The sequence below is a fragment of the Microcaecilia unicolor genome, chromosome 11, assembly GCF_901765095.1.
Source record: "Microcaecilia unicolor chromosome 11, aMicUni1.1, whole genome shotgun sequence".
NCBI classification, from domain to species: domain Eukaryota; kingdom Metazoa; phylum Chordata; class Amphibia; order Gymnophiona; family Siphonopidae; genus Microcaecilia; species Microcaecilia unicolor.
Genome location: NC_044041.1, coordinates 66,889,552 through 66,913,229, shown reverse-complemented (window position 1 = coordinate 66,913,229; position 23,678 = coordinate 66,889,552). Strand labels below are relative to the sequence as shown.

The window sequence follows — 23,678 nt, the reverse complement described above, 5'->3', positions numbered from 1 at the left end:
GTCTACAAAATCCTGAGTGGAATAGAATGAGTGGAAGTGAATTGATTTTTTACTCTTTCAAAAAGTACAAAGACTAGGTAGGGGACACTCACTAAAGTTACACGGAAATACGTTTAAAACAAATAGGAGGAAATATTTTTCACACAACGATTATTAAGTGCTGGAACTCTTTGTTGGAGGATAGCGGTTAGCATACCTGGGTTTAAAAAAGGTTTGGATAAGTTACTGGAGGAAAATTTCATAGTCTGCTAGTCAGACAGACATGGGGAAGCCACTGCTTGCCCTGGGATTGGTAGCATGGAATGTTGCTACTACTGTATTTAGGTTTCTGCCAAATACTTGTGACCTGGATTGGCCACTGTTGGAAACAGGATACTAGGCTAGATGGGCCACTGGTCTGACCCAGTATGGCTATTCTTATGTTACCCTGTAGCAACACCTATGGTTCTACAGCTTTATTTCAGAAATCAAAATATTTTGTCCTGTAATGTCATAGTGTGTTCCCAGATGTATCAGACACTACTCAGAAAAGGGGTCAATTTTCTTAGGTGCTCAAATATTTATTAAATTTCTGAGTAAATGTTCTAATTCTTATTTGGCCACTCCTCATTTTCTGTATTGAAGACTTATTTATCTCCCCTGTTTACAAAGCTGCGCTAGCAGCTGCCAGTGAGCTAATGCGGACACAGCCCATTCACTTTGAATGGACTATGTTGGCATTGCAGCATGGCTTTGAAAACGGGAGATTGGCTGTAGCTGGATTTTTGTTTTCTGTTTTTGTTTCTTCTTTTCCTTTTATGTACTTTCTTTAACAACTGTTATTTTAGAATTCAGGTTTTTCTTTGCATGATGTATCTCTTTAAATTTTAAAACAGGAAGGAGACTGATTTCAAATAAATCTAGAAAAGACATACTCCACAAAGCTGGACTGAAATATTGAAAGTGTGCTTTATTGTGTTGTCAATATGAGCCTAAAGCAGCAGAACAAAAATTACAATGTATTTTAGACATCTATTTCTTAATACCTAAACCATGTGTGTTTGTAAAACTAAAGTTAAACCTATTGCCTCAGAGAGGATTAAGGATAGATACCTCTATTAGTTAAAGGTGGCTGTCCACAACCACCCTTAAACAAAATGCTTATTTTCAAAAATGCACTTTACAATAAAAAAGTAGAAATCAATTCAATTTCTTTGTTTATGAATATAAAGTTTTTTTTCCATAAATAACTAGAGTCCTTATGTTATTTGTAAAGAACGGAAGCATTTCACAATGATGACACAGCTTATACTTTGGTACACAAATTTCCGGTACGACAAGAAGCCTTTAAATAAACTGCAAATAAATTGATTTAAAGACAAGTATCTTTGCTGTATCAAACTACTTTTGAAGATTTTATGTCACGCTTAATCTGTTAAGATTTTGAAGCATTCAGCACCAAATAAATTGAAATGAAATACTGTACCATGCAGTTATACATAATCCAGTGCTGTGGAGTATTTAAAAGATTTTATGTTTCAAGAGTCCAGATCAGGCCAGTACTCACAGCCACAATGTATGTTTTGAAATGGAGGAGGAAAGAGATGACAGTTTATTATTTTTACAAAATTATACCATTACACACGGTATACTTTTAATCATGCTAATTGTGGAATAGAATGTTCTGTGATTTGCCTACAAAAGACTGCGGATGCTTCCAACTTTATACATACTGTACCATCCTCCTTCCTCCCCGATCCTCAACAAAATAAAACAAAATAATCAAAGATTTGATTATAGAGAAATCTAAAAGTATTAAAAGGGAACAATATACAGAAGTACAATATACAGCAAAGCCTATAAAAAGAATCTACTTGACAGATGTTTTGGCAGCATGCAAAGTAATCATTTGCAAGTTAGAATTGGATTTGAATTTGCAATTCAATGAATACAACATGCGCAATAGATGAAGTTGCAGAGACAAGTTGATTAGCAAAAATTTGTAAGTGGTATATGTTACTGTGGTAAACATTTGTAGACAAGGGAAAATCAGCAGTAGTTATGACTTACATAAGAACTTTAAAAAAATGTATGGTCTGCTGCTAATGAGCTTACCCTATAGCAATGAAAGTTGAGATACAGCCTATATGTTTTATTCTTTCAATGAAGGTAAGAGTTACATTTTCATGTAGTACTTTGAAGGATTTCGAAAACTCCATTTTTAGACTGTATGTGTGTGTGTACCTATATAAAATCATTGCTAACATTGGACTTTTCACACCAGTTGAAAATAAATGTATTACAGGAGAAAATATGGAAGTGCATGAAAGGTGGAGGAAAACAGGCATTTTGGTACTGAACTGTAGGCAATCCTGAAAGGATTTGTATGTCCCCAAAGATATTACTTGAATATATTTAAGTGTCTCATGATATTGAAAATTATTTTTCTCCGATGACTCTGACTCAGTACCATTACTGTGTTGTTGATTAATGAGTGTGCAGATGCTCAGTATGCTTTTTTCAGGGGTTTACAGATCAAGATGAATTATAGCTGAAATTTATACTGAAGATTGGTCCCAGACCTGTAAGTGAAAAAAAAAAGAAAAACATTGTTTCAAACTGGACAACAAAAATATTTATAACAAACCATCTTTAGACAACTACAGAGGTAAGAGTAACTACTTATCTGTTAGTGCTGCTCTACAAATACAGAATTTAAAAAATTGAATTCTTTTATTGAGGCAATATAGAACAAAACATCCAAACCAAAAGAATAAAAGGCTTTGTTAAACAATTCCAATATGACATTCAGGGGCCCTTTTACTAAGCAGTGCTAAAAGCTGGCCTGCGCTATGACTAGCATGCAACTGTCCCGGACACCTTCAAGCATGCTGTGGTCACACCACTCCTCAAAAAACCTTCACTTGACCCTACCTGTCCCTCCAACTACTGCCCCATTTCCCTCCTACCCTTCCTCTCCAAGATACTTGAACGCGCCATTCACAGCCGCTGCCTTGATTTTCTCTCCTCTCATGCCATCCTCGATCCGCTTCAATCCGGCTTTTGCCCCCTACACTCGACAGAAACGGCACTATCTAAAGTCTGCAATGACCTGTTCCTCACCAAATCCAAAGGTCACTACTCCATCCTCATCCTCCTCGACCTATCCGCCGCTTTTGACACTGTCAATCACAACCTACTTCTTGACACACTGCCCTCTTTTGGGTTCCAGGGCTCTGTCCTCTCCTGGTTCTCCTCTTATCTCTCTCCCATTGTACCTTCAGAGTACACTCTCATGGTTCGTCCTCCACCCCATCCCGCTCTCTGTTGGAGTTCCTCAGGGATCTGTCCTTGGACCCCTTCTTTTTTCAATCTACACCTCTCTTCCCTGGGCTCCCTGATCTTATCTCATGGTTTCCACTATCATCTTTATGCTGACGACACCCAGCTTTATCTCTCCACACCAGACATCACTGCGGAAACCCAGGCCAAAGTATCGGCCTGCTTATCCGACATTGCTGCCTGGATGTCCAACCGCCACCTGAAACTGAACATGGCCAAGACCAAACTTATTGTCTTCCTACCCAAGCCCACTTCTCCTCTCCCTCCACTCTCTATCTCAGTTGATAACACCCTCATCGTCCCCGTCTCATCTGCCCGCAACCTCGGTGTCATCTTCGACTCCTTCCTCTCCTTCTCTGCGCACATCCAGCAGATAGCCAAGACCTGTCACTTCTTCCTCTACAACATTAGCAAAATTCGCCCCTTCCTCTCTGAGCACACCACCCGAACTCTCATCCACTCTCTCATTACCTCTCGCCTTGACTACTGCAACCTACTCCTCACCGGCCTCCCACTTAGCCATCTATCCCCCCTTCAGTCCATTCAGAACTCTGCTGCACGTCTTATCTTCCGCCTTGACCAATATACTCATATCACCCCTCTCCTCAAGTCACTTCACTGGCTTCCGATCAGATACCGCATACAATTCAAGCTTCTCCTACTAAACTACAAATGCACTCGATCTGCAGCCCCTCCTTACCTCTCTACCCTCATCTCCCCTTACGTCCCTACCCGTAACCTCCGCTCTCAAGACAAATCCCTCCTTTCAGTCCCCTTCTCCACCACCGCCAACTCCAAGCTCCGCCCTTTCTGCCTCACCTCACCCCATGCTTGGAACAAACTCCCTGAGCCCATACGCCAGGCCCCTCCCTGCCCATCTTCAAATCATTGCTCAAAGCCACCTCTTCAATGTCGCCTTCGGCACCTAACCACTACATCTCTACTCAGGAAATCTAGACTACCCAACTCGACATTTCGTCCTTTAGATTGTAAGCTCCTTTGAGCAGGGATCGTCCTTCTTTGTTAATTTGTACAGCGCTGCATAACCCTAGTAGTGCTCTAGAAATGTTAAGTAGTAGTAGTAATGTGGTTTCCCTGCGTTCTGAGGCCACTTTTAGTGCAGCTGTAAAATAGCTGATTTTTCATTTCCTCGATCAATGGCCATGTGCTAATTTTCCAATTAGCACATGGTCATTAGCATGTGAGCCCTTACCAACACCTATTTAACAGGGAGAAAGGGCTCACACATTAACCATGCGTTAATTGATAGGTGTGCAGCAATGTGGCTGTGCTTAGCACTGGGCACACCTACTCTCTGACACCAACACACCTCCATCGCTAAAAAATAAAAAGCATTTTTTTTTAGAGTGTAGGACGTGTACGTAGATGCCAACACTATCACGGGACACGTATGCAGATGCCAACATTGTGGGATGTCTGAGTGCACCCCATAGTAGTGCATTTTCCCCACATGATAAGTATGCGGTAGTGCTTACCGCCTCTTAATAAAAGGACTCCCTTAATCAAACTGTAACTTACCAGAATTTTATATATAAACTCCCAAAATTCCAGTTATATCTCAACACCTCACAACCCCCCACCTGCTTCTTAAACCTCTAAATTATTTAACAACGCAGTGCAAACTCTTAGTCAACGTGCCTTTGGTGTCCAAATCTTAAGAAAACACTTTTTTGTTTTTTCCCCAGCCTCTTCCACAGACATCCTCTCTCAATTTTAACTGATTTCATGCATTTGGTTGTACCATATCAGCAGCATCGGAGGCTGATATTCTATCCATTGTAACAAAATAGAACGTTTCGTCATTAAACAGGCTTTGTAAATGCACAATGCAGACACCTTCATTCCCTCATGCAACATATCCATTCGATCCATCAGACTCATTTTGGCACTCATAGGTAAAATGGCCCGAAACATATCACTTAAGTGTGCCCATACCTGGGTCCAAAATTCCTGGATCCTCAGCCAAGCCCATACACAACATATCCATGTACCCTCTGTCCCCACATTTCTTACAAGCACTATCAGTATGCAGTCCCAGTTTCTGGGCTCTGTTGGGATGCATGCACAATCTGTTAAAAAATTTATGATGTAATTCTCAGAGCTACTTTCCACAAATTACTCCCCTCCCCCATAAACCCCATCCAAAAATCTTCTAGTTCATTATTCCCAACTATGTCCTCCTCCCTCCATTTACCTACTGTATGACCAAAAAGAGACCTGCCCCTCACCCAACTGCAAGCCCTCATAATAGCGACCATCTTTCCTCAAAATCTTCTTCCTCAAGACTGTTCTTAGAATCAGAGACCACCCTGTCAAATAATGTTGCATTTGCATATAAGGGTAGTAATCCCAATCCAATGTTTTAAGGCTGCAGAGTTAAACAATCGAGCTTCATCAGCCTACAAAAAATATGATACAAATCTAATACCCAGAGTATGCCATCACTTAAAAACTGTATTCTGTATCCCTGGGGAAAAATCTCCATTCCCCATGCCCAACGCTTATGGGCCAATCCCCATGCCCAATGTACTTGTTTCACTAAAATGTGTTGGGTTCAGGATTAGGGGAGTGAGCTCACACTAGCATGTATTCAAACAGCCCAGAATACAGCAGCCAGACTCATCTTCGGAAAACCAAAATACGAAAGTGCAAAACCCTTACGTGAGAAGCTGCACTGGCTCCCAATCAAGGAACGTATCACCTTTAAAGTATGCACCTTAGTCCACAAAGTCATCCACGGTGAAGCCCCTGCATACATGTCTGATTTAATAGACCTACCACCCAGAAACGCTAATAGATCATCCCGAATGTTCCTCAATCTCCACTTCCCTAACTGCAAAGGCATAAAATACAAAGTACTACATGCATCAACCTTCTCTTATATGAGCACGCAACTCTGGAACACACTACCACGCAACCTGAAAACGATCTACGAACTAACCGACTTCTGCAAACGATTAAAGACTTATCTCTTTGAGAAAATTTATTGCAAGGATCAAAACACATGAAGTCCATACACACTAACAGAAATGTACCAATACACTTTCTTCTAAATTCTCTTACCCCAAACACTCCACCCACATATAAAATTGCTATACCTTAAGGTTTTCATGCTATTGTTCTATCGCCATATCTTTTCCCCATTGTAACATTCCATATTTTGTACGCTCCAAATGTTATTTTGACTTGACTTTGTCTTCCCACAACTCCTCATAATGTAACCCATAATTGTACTGTAACACATTGTATTTCCATCATTCAAAATGTATTGTAAGCCACACTGAGCCCGCAAATAGGTGGGAAAATGTGGGATACAAATGCAATAAAATAAATAAATAAGACAAAGCTAAGGGGGCACTAACACACTGCTTATAAGACATATCACAAAAGTTTGTGGTGTCAAAAACCCAATCTCTGGCAAAATAGAGATGCTATGTTATAAGGACGCATGTCTGGGAAGCCCATGCCCTCCTTCAGAATGCAAAATTTGCAGGGTCCAAAGGCCCAAACACGCCTTCTGCTCTCTCCACAAGAACTGCTGCAACAGTTTATTTCACTGGGTTGGTTGGTTAGGTGTTAGTATTATTGATAGCATCTGAAGTGGTTACAACCACTTTGGCAAGAATATCATTTTGATAAGAGGCACCCAATCTCACAAAGAGATGGGGAGGGATGCCCACCTACCCAAATGAGATTTTGCCTCTTGCAAGAACCCTAACAAGACAATTTACGAGGGATAATAAGACCTAAGTAAATGTGTACTTCACCCAGCAAAGTCTCTAAAACCATCAGTTAAACTTAATGCTTCAGACTTATAGTTAATAGTCATTCCCAATCTCTCTGCAAAAGATGCGAGTCAACACAGGTAAAACTGTTTTAGGGGTGCCTACCCCTGCAAGAATGTCATCTGCAAACACCACTAATTTAAGCTCACTGTGTTCTAAATAAAGACCATGAGGGGCATAATCGAAAGGGACACCCTCACAGGATGGCTCCAGCAAGGGGCGGGGAAACCCGTATTATTGAAACAAGATGGGCGTCCATCTTTCGTTGCGATAATACGCCCAGGACTTGGTCGTTTCTGATTTTCAGCGATAATGGAAAGCGAGGACGCCCATCTCAGAAACAACCAAATCCAAGCCATTTGGTCGTGGGAGGAGCCAGCATTCATAGTGCACTGGTCCCCCCCTGACATGCCAGGACAACAACCGGGCACCCTAGGGGGCACTGCAGTGGACTTTACAAATTGCTCCCAGGTACATAGCTCCCTTACCTTCAGCCAAGATGCACTAACTGAATGGAAAAAGCCCTTCCCTTACTGATCCCTTAGCGATTCGGAAAGGAACAGGCATGCATGAAGGAAATCGCATGCAAATGAGCTGCTTGCTGTTAGCTCATTTGCACACGATTTCCTTCCTAAGGAGGGGAAGCCAGTGCAGAGCAGCCAAGCATTATGCGTGGCTGCTCTGCACATGCCAAAGATGGTTTCATACATGCAGACAAGCTGCGTGTATAATAGCCATCTAGAACCTTAGAAAAACACAAGTCCAGGTGAAAAAGTCCAAGTGCTCATCAGGGACGTCTTTTTTTTTTTTTTTTTAAGAGTATGGGTGAAGGATGTCCTTCGCTATGCCTCCGTCCCTGCAACGGCAGTTGAGGACGTCAAAAATGTGGATGTTTCTGTGAGAAGGATGTCCATGCCTTTGCTATGCCTCTGACATCCCCTTTATTTATTTGGATTTTGGATCACAAATAGCAGCAGTGGGATTTGAACTGGCCACCTCTGGATTGCAAGACCAGTGCTCTAACCACTAGGTCACTCCTCTACTCCACTCCCTTGAAATTTGGCCATCCCTGTGGGTGGGTGGGTGGGGGGGGGGGCAGTTCAGAACGTCCAAAATGTTTGAAAGAAGGACGTCCACGCCTTCGCTATGTCTCCGCTGACACACACATACCTCCCCCCGCAGGGACCTGCATACTGCTGCGATGGACCTGAGTATGACATTTCAGGCTGGCAAAAAAAGTTTTTAAAGTTGTTTTTTTCAGGGTGGGAGGGGGTTAGTGACCACTGGGGGAGTCAGGTGAGGTCATCCTCAATTCCCTCTGGTGGTCATCTGGTCAGTTCGAGCACCTTTTTGAGGCTTGGTCGTAAGAAAAAATGGACCAAGTAACGTAGCCAAAGTGCTCCTCAGAGAAGCCCTTCTTTTTTCCATTATCGCTCGAGGACGCCCAAACCTTTAGGCATGCCCCAGTCCCGCCTTCGCTACATCTCTGACACGCCCCCGGGAACCTAGGTTGTCCCCGTCACGGGAAGCAGTTGGGGATGCCCAAAATCGGCTTTCGAATATGCCGATTTGGGCGACCCTGAGAGAAGGACGCCCACCCATCTCCCGATTTTTGTTGAAAGATGGGCGCTCTTCTCTTTCGAAAATAAGCCTGCATGTAACTCTGGGTCTTGCAATAATTTGTGCACTAAAGACTCAATACAGATTACAAAAAGGATGGGGGATAATAGGCAACCATGCCTCATGCCTCTACCACATAAATCATTTTTATAGAACCACACAGATGGATTAAATAGTGCATCCCTAATTCAATTCAATTCTTGTATACTGCTAATATCCCCTTTCCAGGGTTCGGTGTGATTTACATTCTAGGTGAGACAAAAGCAGATAGTGTTAGTGTGAGGTATGAGAAACTGAGATCATTGGTGTAATGCATGAGACTAAAAACATTAAAGGAAAGGATAATGGATGATACTAGGAAGTAGAAGTCATGATGGATTATTATGAACCAGTCTTTCAGAAGAGAAAGATTTTTAGCCTCTTCCTGAAGTTGAGGTAGCCGTTTTCTGTTCTGATGGGATTAGACAAAAAGTTCCACATTTTGACTCCAAGTACGGGGAATAAAGAGCTGAAAATCTTCTGATTTCAAATTGTCTTTTTTGAAATGGTGATGCTAGCATTAGTTCTTGTTTCAGTCTGTTAGACTGGACCAAATATAGCAAAGTGGTGTCACGCTCCTCAGCTTGGTGAGGGGCGCTCCTGCGACGTGGAGCGCTGGCCATCTTGGCAGGCCCGGCGCTCCAGGAATTCCCCTGCCTGCTCGTGACACTCCCGGGGGGGGGGGGGGGGGCTCCTCTGCTTCCTGCGACGTGGAGTGCCGGCCATTTTTGCAGGCCCGGCGTTCCAGGAATTCCTCTGCCTGTTCGCGACGTTCTGAGGGCTCCTCTGTTCATCCGCGATGCGGAACGCCGAGTTCTTCGCCCCAACTCCTGCTCTTCGGGATTGGACCCGGCTCCTCCAGCTGGCCAGCCAATGGGAGGCTCTCCCTGCCAGCTGATTCTGTTTTCCCTGATGGTGGGGGCTATTTTAGGAGCAGCTTCACTCCACTTCTTTGCTTGGGCTTCTACTCCGGTATGTGATTGTTTGCGCTGTATCTATTCTCTAGCTGTTACCCTCTCGTTGCTGACCACTGCCTGAACCCGGATTACTCTTTGCCTGCTGCCTGAACCCGGATTATTCTCTGCCTCCTGCCTGACCTGACCACTGCCTGAACTCAGATTACTCTCTGCCTGCTGCCTGACCTGACCACTGCCTGAACTCAGATTACTCTCTGCCTGCTGCCTGACCTGACCACTGCCTGAACCCGGATTATTCTCTGCCTGCTGCCTGACCTGACCACTGCCTGAACTCAGATTACTCTCTGCCTGCTGCCTGACCACTGCCTGAACCCGGATTACTCCCTGCCTCCTGCCTGACCACTGCCGGAACCCGGATACTCTCTGCCTGCTGCCTGACCGGACCACTGCTTGAACCTGGATTTCTCTCTGCCTGCTGCCCGTCTCTGACTCCTGCCTGACCCCGGATACTCCCTGCCTGCTGCCTCTCGACCCGTCTGCATCCGGAGGTCCTGTCGGCCGTCTGCACCTGGGGGCTCAACCCTTGGGGAACGGCGGTCATCACAGGTGAAGCTTTGGGGTTGCTCGGCTGCCCATCAGAGCACAGGTTCGAGTCTTCGTCTCTGTGCTCCGCCTGGGCACAAGGACTCACGTCCGTGACACCCAGGTGCTAACATAACAGCAGTCATACCATTCGCGACAGACTGAGTTGGATCTTTGTTTCATGCTGTTACTGGTAAGAGAAACAGGATGTCATCCGTGTAGGATAACAGTAGTTCATTAAGTCCCAGGTGTATTGAGGCAAGGGATGACATAAAGAGGTTGAACAGGAGGAGATTCCTGTAGACCAGTAGTTGGAAAGTTGGTTGTTTTGCTTAACAGAAAGATTCAATTTGAAAGGAATTCACTGAGTCATTTGAGCACAGTCTTTGTTATTCTTATCTGATCCAGGCGTTCAAGTAGCAATGTGTGGTCAATCACATCAAATGCTGCTGATATATTGAATTGGAGAAGAATTACTTGGTCACCTTTGCATAGGTGTTGTTTGACATATGTAGTTAGAACTAGCAGTAATGTTTCCGTGACAATCTGAAGCCAAATTGTGACCAGTGTAAAATAGATTTTTTTTCCAGATAAAAAAAAGTTGTTTACTAATGTAAGTTTATAACGTTTTAGTAAAAAGGGGTATGCTTGCCACTGGATGGTAGTTTGCTGGCGATGTTACGTCTAACCCAGATCCCTTCAGTAGTGGAGTGAGAACAATTTTGCCCATATCAGAAGGAAGACAGCCAGTTTTTAACAGCTCATTGAGATCATCAAGTAATCAGTTTACTGCTTCCATAGGGATGGATTTGAGTAGGAAGTTTTGGGCACTGATCCAGGGAGCAGTTGGCTTGGCAGCAGTTCAACAGTATTGATCTTACATCCTCAGCTGTTAGTGGTTGAAAAGATTCCCAGTTTTGGTCAGTTTTGATCTCTTGGGTTGTAGGATCTCCGGTGATTAAGGCTGAACTAAGGGTTGGGCTATTTTCCTCTGTTGGAGTAGTCTTTGATAGTTCGGACCTAAATTGGAGGATCTTATTGGCATAATGATCAGTGAGGTCTTGGGTGGTGGGACATGTTTTCTGTGAATAAGGACATAAGAGTAGCCATACTGGGTCAGACCAATGGTCCATCTAGCCCAGTAACCTGTTTTCCAAACAGAGGCCAAGCCAGATCATAAGTACCTGGCAGAATCCTTCTTAGGGGAAGTTAGTGTTTTAACCCTTTAGTGCCCAATGTTCCCGTAATAAGCCATATGGGAACAGATTGATGGGAACATTGGACACAATTAAGGAGAAAAGTTTTTTTCTTGACAAGATCATCTTGACCTATTAGGCTGCAATAGTATTGGCGTTTTGAGTCAGCTACCTTCTTTTTGTAGCGTCAGAAGGCTGACTTCGATTTGGATTTATCAGTAGTATCTTTGTTCTTTTTCCATTGCTTTTCAAGGTGTCAACATGCCTTTTTTTTTTAGGATGGATAGTTCCTCTGTAAACCATGGCGAATTTCTGGATGTCTTGGCCTCATTGATTTTCTCTCTGCTGGAGATGAATTTGGATGACTTGTGTCTGGTTAAGCTTGACATACAGATATCAATAGTGAAAACCAGTTGGAAATAGTCAGACCATGGTACTGGCTTCTATTTTGAATGAACTAATCAAGCTATTAGGATAGGCCGTCAAGAAGTCTAACGTATCTCCTTTTTCATGAGTTGCTCCCTCGGAGAATGTAGTTAGTTCGCAGTCCTTTCAGGAATGATTTGAAGTTGTGGATATTGGTGCCTGCATCATTTTCCAAATGTAGGTTTAAGTCTCCCAGGAAGATAATCCTTGAGAATTGTGACATGGCAGAGGAATGGAAAATTAGGTTCTTACCTTGATAATTTTCTTTCCTTTAGTCACAGCAGATGAATCCATTAACTGATGGGTTATATCCGCCTACCAGCAGGTGGAGATAGAGAACACTGAAAGCACATGGTGTTCCTGGACGCCCAGCCCCCTCTGCCTTTAGTATATGAAATTTCCAAAGCAGAGTGAATAAAAAAGGTAAAATAACATAAACTTTCCTCACAGAGAACAAACGCCCCTGAACCAGAGCAATAACCAAACAAAGGAGGGACGTTATCAACCTCCTGCAATAAAAACAGCATGTATAAACTCTGATAGCTTGTCTTCAAGTACTCCTGATGAGGCACAATGTCTGTATGCAACATCTGTACAAAAACTAAAGTCAGACAGGGAGGGATCATGGATTCATCTGCTGTGACTAAAGGAAAGAAAATTATCAAGGTAAGAACCTAATTTTCCCTTCCTTGTCATCAACAGCAGATGAATCCATTAACTGATGGTATGTACCAAAGCACTCCCTAAGTAGGGTGGGAACAGGCAACTCCGCGAGCAAGCACTTGGGCTCCAAAATGCGCATCCTGCCGCGCTGCCACATCCAGCCTGTAATGCCGCACAAAATAGAGCTGAGAAGCCCAGGTAGCCGCACGACAGATCTCCTGAAGAGAAAGGACACCCGTTTCAGCCCATGAAGAGGACATTGCCCTCGTAGAGTGCGCTTTAAACGCTTCAGGCGGCAACTGCCCTGAAAGCAGATAAGCCGAAAAAATGAGTTCCTTAAGCCAACGGGTTATAGTGGCCTTAAGACGCCGGAAACCCCCGTCAGGGACCTGCCAAAATCACAAATGATCAGAATTCCTAAACACATTCAACATCTGCAGATACTGCCACAGAGCCCTGCGGACATCCAAAAGGCGCAATTGCTCAAAGGAGTCCGGAAACTCCTCCTAACAGAAGGAAGGAAGAAAAATGGGCTTGTTGAGGTGAAAAGCTGAAACCACCTTAGGCAGAAAGGAAGGCACCGTAAGAACAGTTACCCCGGGTTCCGAGAACTGTAGAAAAGGATCCCGATAGGAAATAGCCTGAAGCTCAGACACTCTTCTTGCCGATGTCATTGCCACTAAAAAAAACTGTCTTGAGAGTCACATCCTTCTCAGAAGCCCGTTTAAGAGGCTCAAACGGAGATCACTGGAGCGCCTTCAACACAAGCCCCAGGTTCCAAGCCGGACAAGGCGACCGCATAGGAGGACGGAGACATAGTGCCCCCTCTAAGAAATCGGACAATATCTGGATGAGCAGCAAGGGACAAGCCGGAGACTTTACCCCAGAAGCAGGCCAACGCTGCCACTTGAAGTCGAAGGGAATTGTAGGCCAGGCCCTTTTGTAGCCCGCCCTGCAAAAAGTCCAGCAAGAGCGAGACTGTCGCCAGAATCGGCAAGATAGACCTTGGAGTACACCACGCCTCAAAAGTGTGCGAGATCTAAGCATAAGTCGCAGAGGTAGACCGCGTGCGAGCCTGCAAGAAGACCGTGGCAATAACCTTATTAGAATAGCCCTTGTCCCTCAATTGCGCCCTCTCAAGAGCCAGGCCGTAAGACCAAAGCGGCAAGGATCTTCCATAGTCACCAGATCCTGAACTAACAAGTTTTGAACCCGCCCAACATGCATCCGCCAGAGGTCCGCGTACCATGGACGTCTTGGCCAATCCGGGGCGATGAGAATCACCAATCCTCGGTGTAGGCAAATCCAAAGTAGTACTCACCCTATCAAGGGCCAAGGAGGGAACACATACAGGAGGCCCGAGGGCCAAGGTTGAGCCAGAGCATCCAACTCCGCCAAGCGAGGATCTCTCGTTCTGCTGAAAAAGCGAGGGACTTTGGCGCTTACGCTTGACGCCATGAGGTCCAAGCCTGGAGTCCCCCATTTGGCACAAATCTGAAGAAAATCTTCTGCCAGTTCCCATTCCGCCGGGTCAATTTGATGTCTGCTGAGGAAATCGACTTGTACGTTGCTCTGACCGGCTATGTGAGCCGCAGATAGCAGCTCTAGGTGGCACTCGGTCCAGTCACAGATCTGAGACGCCTCTGCAGTCAGGGTCCTGCATTGAGTGCCGCCCTGACGATTGATGTAGGCCACTGCTGTCGTGTTGTCCGACAGAACTCGGACAGGAAGACCCTTCAGCGTCCTGTGGAAGGCCAGAAGAGCCTTCTCAGTTCCAAGCGATTGATGGACCATCCCGCTTCCGCGGTGGACCACAGACCCTGAGCAAAGCATCCCTGGCAATGAGCTCCCCAGCCCGAAAGGCTGGCATCCGTTATCACCAGACACCAAAAAGGAAGAGCCAGTGGCATCCCCTGCCGCAGCATGCTGTTGGAAAGCCACCAATCCATACTGCGCTGGGCTGCAGGAAGCCACTTTAGACTGCGTTGGTATTCCTGGGAAATCGGAGACCATTGCTGAAGCAGAGCAAGCTGCAGCGGCCTCATGTGAGCTCTCGCCCAGGGAACCACCTCTATGGTGGCCATCATCGATCCCAGGAGCTGAACTAAGTCCCAAGCTCGAGGGCGAGGCATCCGCAGGAGCAGGCCGACCTGATTCTGAAGCTTGAGACACCTGTTGTTGGGAAGAAAAACGAACCCCGAAGCCGTGTCGAACCGGACCCCCAAATACTCGAGAGACTGAAAGGGGGTCAGGTGACTTTTGGGCATATTGACTACCCAACCCAGAGTCTGAAGAACTGTACCAACTCTGGCTGTGGCAAGTCGACTTTCGTCTGCCGAATTCGCTCTGATGAGCCAGTCGTCGAGGTAAGGGTGAACTCCGATACCCTCTCGCCTGAGAAAGGCAGCCACCACTACCATCACCTTAGAAAAAGTCCAAGGGGCAGTTGCCAGGCCGAAAGGCAAGGCGCAAAACTGGAAATGTTGGTTCAATACCACAAACCGGAGAAACCGCTGATGCGGCGGCCAGATGGGAATATGCAAGTATGCTTCCTTGAGGTTCAGAGACGTGAGAAAATCTCCTAGCTGTACCACTGCAATGACGGAGTGCAGGGTTTCCATGCGGAAGTGTCGCATTCCTAAGGCCTCGTTGACTCTGCGTAAGTCGAGGATAGGTCTGAAGGACCCGCCTTTTCGAGGCACCACAAAATAGATGGACTAGCGACCGCAGCTGCGTTCGGCGGGAGGACTGGAACCACCGCTCCGAGCTTCTGCAACACCTGCAAGGTCTTGTTTACCGCCGCCCGCTTGACGGCAGTGCCGCATCGGGACTCAAAAAACGCGTCTCCCACTGGGGCAGCAAATTCTAGTCGGTAACCTTCTCTGATCAGGTCCAGGACCCACTGATCTGAAGTAATCTTGGTCCACTCCTCGAGAAAGAGGGAGAGATGACCCTCTACTGTGGGAACCGACGAGTGGACCGGCGCCCCATCATTGTGGAGGACGCCCCTGAACTCCTGGACGTTGCCCGGACGCCACCGCACGTTTGTCTGAATGAAAGGAGTTCCCCTGCTGGAAACGGGTACGTTGACCAAACCCTGCAGAGCGCCCCCGGGCGATACCTGCGAGCTTCGCAAAAACGTGGTCTGGAAGAGGAGGGAAAAGGACTTTTGGAAGAAGGCCTCGGCCTATCCTCAGGCAACCGTTGGGACTTAAGAGTCCCCAAGGTCCTTAACAATCTTCTCCAAATCCTCCCGAAATAAAAGAAGGCCCCGAAAGGGTAACCTCACCAGCCTTTGTTTAGAGACCATATCAGCCGCCCAATGCCGGAGCCAAAGAAGGCGGCGGGCAGCATCCGCCACAGACATCTGCTTAGCTGAAGCTCTGACCAGATCATAAAGGGCATCAGCCAAAAAAGACAGGGCCGACCTCAGCGAGGGAACCCGCTCCATCTGCGGGCTGCTCAACCACCTGCTGCAACCAGCAAAGGCAGGCCTGGGCTGCACAGGAACTGTGAATAGCCACCCGTAAGGAAAGGCCCGAGATTTCAAAGGACCGCTTCAGCGCAGATTCCAGCCGCCAGTCCTGCATATCTTTCAAAGCGACCCCTCCCTCCACCGGGAGAGTAGTCTTTTTAGTCACAGCCATGACTAAAGCATCCCAAAGAGGGCCAACTGACTTTCACTCAGAGGGTAAAGGTGACACATAGCCCTGGCCACCTTCAAGGGACCCTCAGGGTCAGACCATTGAGCTGAAATAAGCTCTTGGATGGAAGCATGCACGGGAAAAGCCTGAGAAGGCATCTTAGTACTAGCCATCCTAGGATTAATAGAAGAGGCAGCGCCCTCATCAGGATCTTCAATACAAAGGGCCCGTAAGGCATCAGAAATGAGAGCTGGCAGCTCGTCGCGGTGGAAAATCCGAACCGCTTTAGGGTCAACCAACTCCTGTGGCAAGCAGCCACCTTCATCTGGATCAACAGTCCGTGAGGGCCTGCCAGACCCCTCAGACTCCCTGAAACTAGACCACGGGGGAGAACAGAGTGAAGAGTCCCCCTCAGACGGGTATTCACTCGTCTATGCTTAGCGTCAGCCAAAAGCTCGGGGGAAGAAATAAAGTCTCCAGCAGACACTGGGCTATCAAGAACCAGAGGCAACCCAGACCGACAGGAATTGTCAGGAGCCTCAGGCAGTGCTCTTTTTAACATAAAAGCCTTATGAATCAGCAGCACAAATTCAGGGGAGAAAAACTCACCCTGTACATCCGCCCCCACATTGGGGGAAGCGGAGGCAAAAGCTCCTCTAGAAACCTCGAAACGAGGTGTCCCCCTGCACTCAGACTCCTCCGCAACCGAGAGGGTCGAGTTACGCGGCGCCTCCAAGATGGCGGCCGCTGCCAACTCCGACAGGCGGGAAGAATCACCGCCCGCAATGCTCGTGCCAGCATTAGCATCTAGGCAGCATGTGCTGCAAAGCCCCGCTGCTGATCTGCGTTTCCCACAGTGGAAGCAGTGCTTAACCCCTTTAATCTAAGAAAACGCTGCCACCTGCAACGGGAGAAAACTGTCCCATATACAGGCCAGCTGAAGAAATTGCTTCTCTCAGCCAATGGCCACTGCAGCTCTCGAAACCAGATCCCCTTTCTTGTGACCAACCAGAGGACAGCATGAGGCTATGCCGGGAGGCATTTCTGCTCAACTGGCCATTGTCTTGACCTCGTCCTCTCCTCTACCTGCTCACCCTCCAATTTCTGCGCCTCTGCACTTTCTCTCTCAGATCATCACCTGATCACCTTCACACTTCATCAGGAACCTCCCCGGAGGAGCTGGGCTCCACTCTTACCTCAGGAGACCGAGTCAAATGAGCTGCGGTCAAGCTGCACCGAACCAGGAGCTCAGGAGAAAGCCTCAGAAATCGCCACGCTGAGAAAGCGAGCCTCTCTTTTTTTTTTTTTTACTGTGAGGAAAGTTAGAGGCAGGCAGCCACAGAGGAACTCCGGGAGAAGGGGGAATGGGGTAAGGCAGGGACAGGGAAAACCAAGTATGCCTTTAAAGTGGGCAGCACCAGCTACAACACCCCCCACTCTACTGGCAGATCCCTGAGTAAGAGAGCTTTGTTCCCCACAGATCTAGCATTGCTATAGATGGCTGGGACAGGAGTGAGTTGAGACTTGTGTTCCAAATGGGAGAGTTGTTTGGTTAATTGCAAAAAGTAGCAAGGTTTTTTAGGCTGTTGAATGTTAGTCATTTTGTTCTGGTCCATAACCATAGTAGTATTCTGACTGTATATATTGGCATTGTCTAGCAGGTATCTGACATTACAATTAAGGTCTTTCTTAGTACAGGGTTTTCTAGACTGATTATAGATTACAGGGATAGGATTAGGCACTAAGTTATCTGGTAGTTTGCCACCCGACGTGCTCAAGATGGCTAACCTTCAGGAGTCAGCTAGCTAGACCCAAGTTTTTGCAAAGTTTCCTCTGCATTTAGCTGTTCAGAGAGTAGGTATTCCTAGAAGTCAGCTAGGGTTAAGGAGTGGTCATGCATATAGCCTGTCAGAAAAAAAGACATTCCTAGATGAGGGAGTGGTCACACATTTAGCTGCTTATACAGTAAGCACTCCTAGAAATGTGCTAGGATCAGAAACACATTTAGGGGCAGATGATCAGAAGCCCCGTGCTGTTCCAAACAGCGCTCTAAAAATAGCACTGGAACAGAGCGGGGCTATAATGCCCCTATGATCAAAGCTAATAGAATGCAAATTTATGTGCGCTATTTGCTCTGATCATAGGGGTAGTTCTGCGGGCGGATTGGGCCTGGGCCTGAAAAACTAAGCCCCCCCCCCCAACACAAGACCTTGAGGTCTGGTGGACCTCCAGGGCCCCCTACCTCCAAAACACAAAAACCCTGGTTGTCCAGTGGGACTGCTAGCTTCCCCCCCTCCCACATTGAACAAAAATGTCCTAGTGGTCCAGTGGGACTGCTATCCCCCCTCCTTCCCCACCTGGCGGCCTACCTCTCCATAGTAGTAGTTGGAGGAGAGATTAACACTCCTTCCCTCCTCTTCGGGCGCCTTCCCAAAATGGTGGCGTCCCACCATTCCCAGTGTATCCTGGGATGTGCTGGCAGGTCTTAACTCTTATATGGAAGTTAAGCCCCACCCAGCGCATCCTAGGATGCTCTGGGAAGGGCAGGACACTGCCATTTTGGGAAGGCACCCGGAGGAGTGAGGAAATGCTAGTCCCGCCCTCCTCCAACTACCACTATGGTAAAGTAGGCCGCTGGAGTAAGGAGAGGGGGCAGGCTAGCTTGCTAGATAGCAGTCCCACTGGACCATAGGGCATTTTAGTTCAATATGTGGGGGTGGGCGGGAAGGAAGATAGGAGTCCCACTGGACCACCAGGGTTTTTGTGTTTTGGGGGTGGGGGCCTGTAGGTCCCATCTGACCTTAAGGTCTTGGTTTTTTTTTTTTTTGGGGGGGGGGGTGGGCTTAGGTTTGACAATTCCAGGAGAAAATCCTGGACCTGTCAAACCTCTTTAGTGGGTCTTGTAACCAGGTACCTCTCTTGTGCAGCCAAGGATAGAACAATCTCCTCCAGCCTCAGGCTCCCGGTACAATGAAGAAATAGATGTCCACCAGTAACTTCAATCTTAAGGACTTTTATTCCATGCAGGTTTCTAGTACACAGTTCCAACAGCAGCAAGCACATACCAGGATTCAATACAGGCTTACAGACTCCAGTCTTGGCTCTTTATCCAGCGCACAATAAACAGTAATTCAATTCCCAAGACAAACAGTTCTTTCAGTTCATCATCACAGTTCAGTCACCAAGCAGCAGTTTCTACCTTCTATCCTCTTTACCTTCAGGAGAGTTCAATATTTTAGGGACTCCTTCTACCCAAGGGTTTTCCCCTGCATCCGCTTCACAGTGAATTCAATACTTTTGGGACTTCCTCTCACCCAAGGAATCTCAGCCTGCTTCAGTACTTTAGGGACCTCCCTGCCCAAGGGTTTTCAGCCTGCAACTGCTTCTCTCCTTCAGCTTCTCTCTCCTGAACTGAACTCAACTCCACTCCTGGGACTCCTTCCCACCCGCCTAATCAATCCCTGGCTTCAGCTACCACAACCAATCATTTTCCTTCCATTAGCTTCCTCACACCCCAAACCAGCTGAGTTAAGCATTAGACTAATGAGACCAATGATGAGCTCCTGCACACAGGGTTTCCTAACTCTCCGTCTAGTGGCAGCCACTCTACACAACCTGCCAGCTTACACCCATGTCCTCCCTGATTGCAGCTAGGAGTCCAGTCCGGGTACTTCATCTCACCCTCTGGCTCCTTGCCTGCAATGCCTTCTGGGACTTGTAGTTCAGACTGAAACTGCCTTAACCCAACTATCCTGGAGGTGACTTTATCACAGTCTCCATTCCTCCCTTGCTAACGCCAGCTCTGAGCTGGTGTAGGGTTTGCAGTGGGAGCAGCACCCTTATTTGGCGTGCTGCCCGCTGACCATGAGGGAGGAAGGCAGGAGATCCCTTTTTGCATGCAATTAGTGTTCAGAGCCAGTGAGGCGCGTTATTACACGTGCTTGCTGGCTCTGATCATCAGGAGGGAGCAAATACGGGCACTAGTATGGTGGTATTGGCGTCTAATGTCCGCGTTTGCTTCTAATTATCAGCTCATCAGTTTCTCTGAGAGTAAGCATTCCTTGATGTGTGCTAGAGTCAGGGAGTGGTCAGGGAGTCAGGTCATATATTTAGCTGTTAGAGCAGCCATTCCTGTAAGTGTGGTAAGGTCAGGGTGTGGTCACACATTTAAAGGGCAATTCTAGAAACTAGGTGCTCATGTTTACACATGCGTTATGAATGTTTAAAATAATGACATATAAATGCATGTGTGTGCTTATAAGCCCATAAATGTCAATATTCTACCTAAGTGCTATTGTGCAAATACCTGATTGAATTACATAATGACTATTTGCAAGAGAGGTATTTTCAGGGGCAAAGAATGGGTATGTCCCTGCCACATTTAGGTGCCCAGAATTATGCCGGTTTCATGGTGTGAGTGTTGGCACCTAAAAGATAGGTGTGCTGACAGAGTTACCCTAGTATTCTATAACCAAACCTAGACACCTAAGTTCTATTATGGAATAAACTTGTTACAGAAATACACAGCATAGGAATTACAGGAATATCACCAAATAAAAATTTTGGTTAATTATAAGGACTATCCAGCTCCTCTTAATTAAACCACAATAAGGTGGGGCACAAAAACCTGAAATAGAGAGGAGCAAAAAAGAGGAAATAAAAAAATAAGCTATTAACATGACATTTCCCTAGTCATATTTCTTATCTGCAAACTAAGTTGGATGCACAGATATTTTTTTTTTTTTACATAATGAAAGACAAGCTGATTAGGAGCAAAATATTCATATTTAACCCCCAAATAATAATAATATCACGCATTTACAAGGATAACTGAAAAGGAAAAAATCTCCCAATTCCTTAACTTGTTTCAAAGCCAAAAAGGCCTTTCCTGTGTGGATTTAGTTATATCTGGAAAAATCCAAACTTTTTGTCCAAAAAAACACTTCCTGAGATCTTTTAAAATACAAACAAAGAGGAGAATTTAGATCTTGCTCAAACACAAATTTCATAAAAAGAGTTGAACGTCCTAAACCTTCAATAGTAGTGTCCTCCAAAAATATACATTTTCAATCTCCAGCCATTCTTCTATATAAGCTAAATCTTGACAGGTATTTCTTCCAGACTTAGAGGAAACTGGTAAGAAATAAATCTTGGTAACAGGAGGTACCTGGTCTGAAGAATAATGTAGAATATCTACCAAGTATTTCTTGAAGGTATCCAAAGGAGTCATACCACTCAATTTCAGAAAATTTTACAAGCAGAGATTCAATTGTTCTATTTCCTATGTATCAGCAATTTGTCTGTAATTAAAGCAGCAGTTGCTTCCTTATTAATTTGTAAGTCTTTCTTTATCTGTTGTATATGTCCAAAAAACTCTTCAATATTTCCCATGTTTGTAGAGATTAAATTGATTTTACTCACTAATGACACTTCAGCTGCACTTTTTGTTGTCATCGTTTCCAGCTTCGATAATATTCACCAGATGCCTTGCAGCATCATCTCACTTGGGGCAAGGCAGGGCTGCTGAGACACGCCGCCGGGCCCAGGGCAAAAAATGCACCCCCCCACAGCTGCTGCCACTCCCGCCTGCCTGCCGCTGACTCCCCTGCCGCCACCGCACCTCCACCTGGTTCTATTTTTCTCTTCTTTCCCTCCTCCCCTCGGCAGTGTTCTGGCTGTAGGCAGCATCAACAAAGAAGCAAATAACTTCTGGTGGGCCTCTGAAATGTTTCCTCTTCTGTGTGTTCCACTTGTGCAGACACAGAAAGTTGTGTCATAGGAGGCAGGACAAAATAGAGGGAACACATTCGAGGCCAGCTGGAGACAGGTTGTTTTCTTTTTTTATGCTGCCAGTAGCTTGCAGGAACACTGTCGAGGGGAGGATGCTTATGGCTGTATCCCCCTTGGAGGTTGGGCCCAGGGGAATTTTGCCCCCTGCCCTCCCCTCGACGGCCCTGACTTGGGGCCAAAGATTGTTCCAGGCCTCTGACACCACCATCAAGTCCCATTGAGGGCAGGCCTCCACCCGATCGCTGGAGCACCTTCCCCAACTGGTTCAACTGGTGCTCTTTCCCTCTCGCTTGCTGGACAAGGATGTGTCTTGCAGAGTGGGGGTGAGGGAGGAAGAACAGTCAATGTCCACCTATGCTGTCCTGGAGTCAGTCAAAAACTCATCCCTTGCTTCAACTGGGGTGCTTTGAGCTATCAGTTGCCTCGGGTGGGAGCGAGAGGTCTGGGGCAATTTGGAAGGAGGGCCCCTCTGCGTTCAAGAGCAGTAGGGTCTCCCTGTCCAGCACTCGAATACCTCCTGGAAGAGGAGGATGCAGCAGGAGCAGGCTAAGAGAATGACTTAATGGTAAGAGGTCTCTTTTCTGATGAGGTTGGTGACCTCCTCCAACTTTCCCCCCAAAAGATTATCACCTTGGCAAGGGATGTCTGCCAACAACTCCTGAACCAGCAGCTCTAGGTCTGAGGCATAAAGTCAAGGCGAGTCTGCACTTCCTGATATCCATAGCGGAGGCCTTGGATGTCATATCAAAATCTTAAGTTGCCCGTGTCATGTGCTTTCGACACTCCTACTGCTTGGCTACTAACTTGCAAAGCTGTGCAATCTACTCAAATGGTAGAAGGTCTGCAAACTCCACCACACTGTTTATCAAAGGATTTCAAGCGCATGATCATGAAGAGCTAGTAAGAATGTATGCAGGAGGATAGTAAAGCACCTTTCTCCCAAAAGATTCCAAAGTCCTTGCATCCCTCCCTGGGGGCACTAGGAATGAGTCCTGAAACTTTCGGTTCTTATGAGAGTGGATCTGACAACCACAGAATGGAGCTTCTCAAATCTTGGAGCCTTCTGGATTCTATACATGGAGTCTGCCTTCTTATGGACAGGATATACAGAGAAAGGGGTCTCTCTCACTGCTTCATCTGTATCGCCTTAAGGATGTTGTGCCGATGAGGGTTATGTCATATTCTTTCGCGTCCTCTGGGTTGGGTCCAAAGATGCTCGGGCCCAATGGGCACTACTTATGCTTGATGCTGAGATGGGCGATGGCCTCCCCAATGCTGATGCATTCCCAGTATCCGATGCAGCAGTTGATGCCATAGGGACCGATACCTCCAATGCTGAAGTTGATGGACTGGACTTAGAAACACCAAAAAGAGTAATGCGCAGCTCCTTTCAAAGCTTTTGGACCTCTTCTTTATCTATGAACAGAGTTTGCACAGAGAAGCTTTATGATCAGGTCACAGACACAGCAAACACCAGTTGTGCAGGTCAGTGTGGGACATGACCTTACTGCACTTTTAAAACCACTGGGAGTTTTTTGAGACATGGCTAGAAAAACAGCCGCAGAGAAATCAAATGACTTGATGGTAGTAAAAAGAAAAAAAGTCCGGCCAGCGTGCTCAGGCCTAAGTGGGCAATGTGACCCATGGAATAATCAATGCTGAAAAATCTAGAGA

At 46.3% G+C, this 23,678-nt stretch overlaps 1 protein-coding gene across 1 annotated transcript in view; it reads right to left on the bottom strand.

Moving 5' to 3' along the window:
* Positions 1-732: 732 nt before the first annotated feature.
* Positions 733-23,678, bottom strand: part of CIT (citron rho-interacting serine/threonine kinase) — a 1,023,678-nt gene continuing 1,000,732 nt past the window's right edge. The window contains 1 exon segment of the mRNA XM_030217566.1: positions 733-2,561. Coding sequence (XP_030073426.1) covers positions 2,538-2,561 — 24 coding nt within the window. The 3' untranslated portion in view covers positions 733-2,537.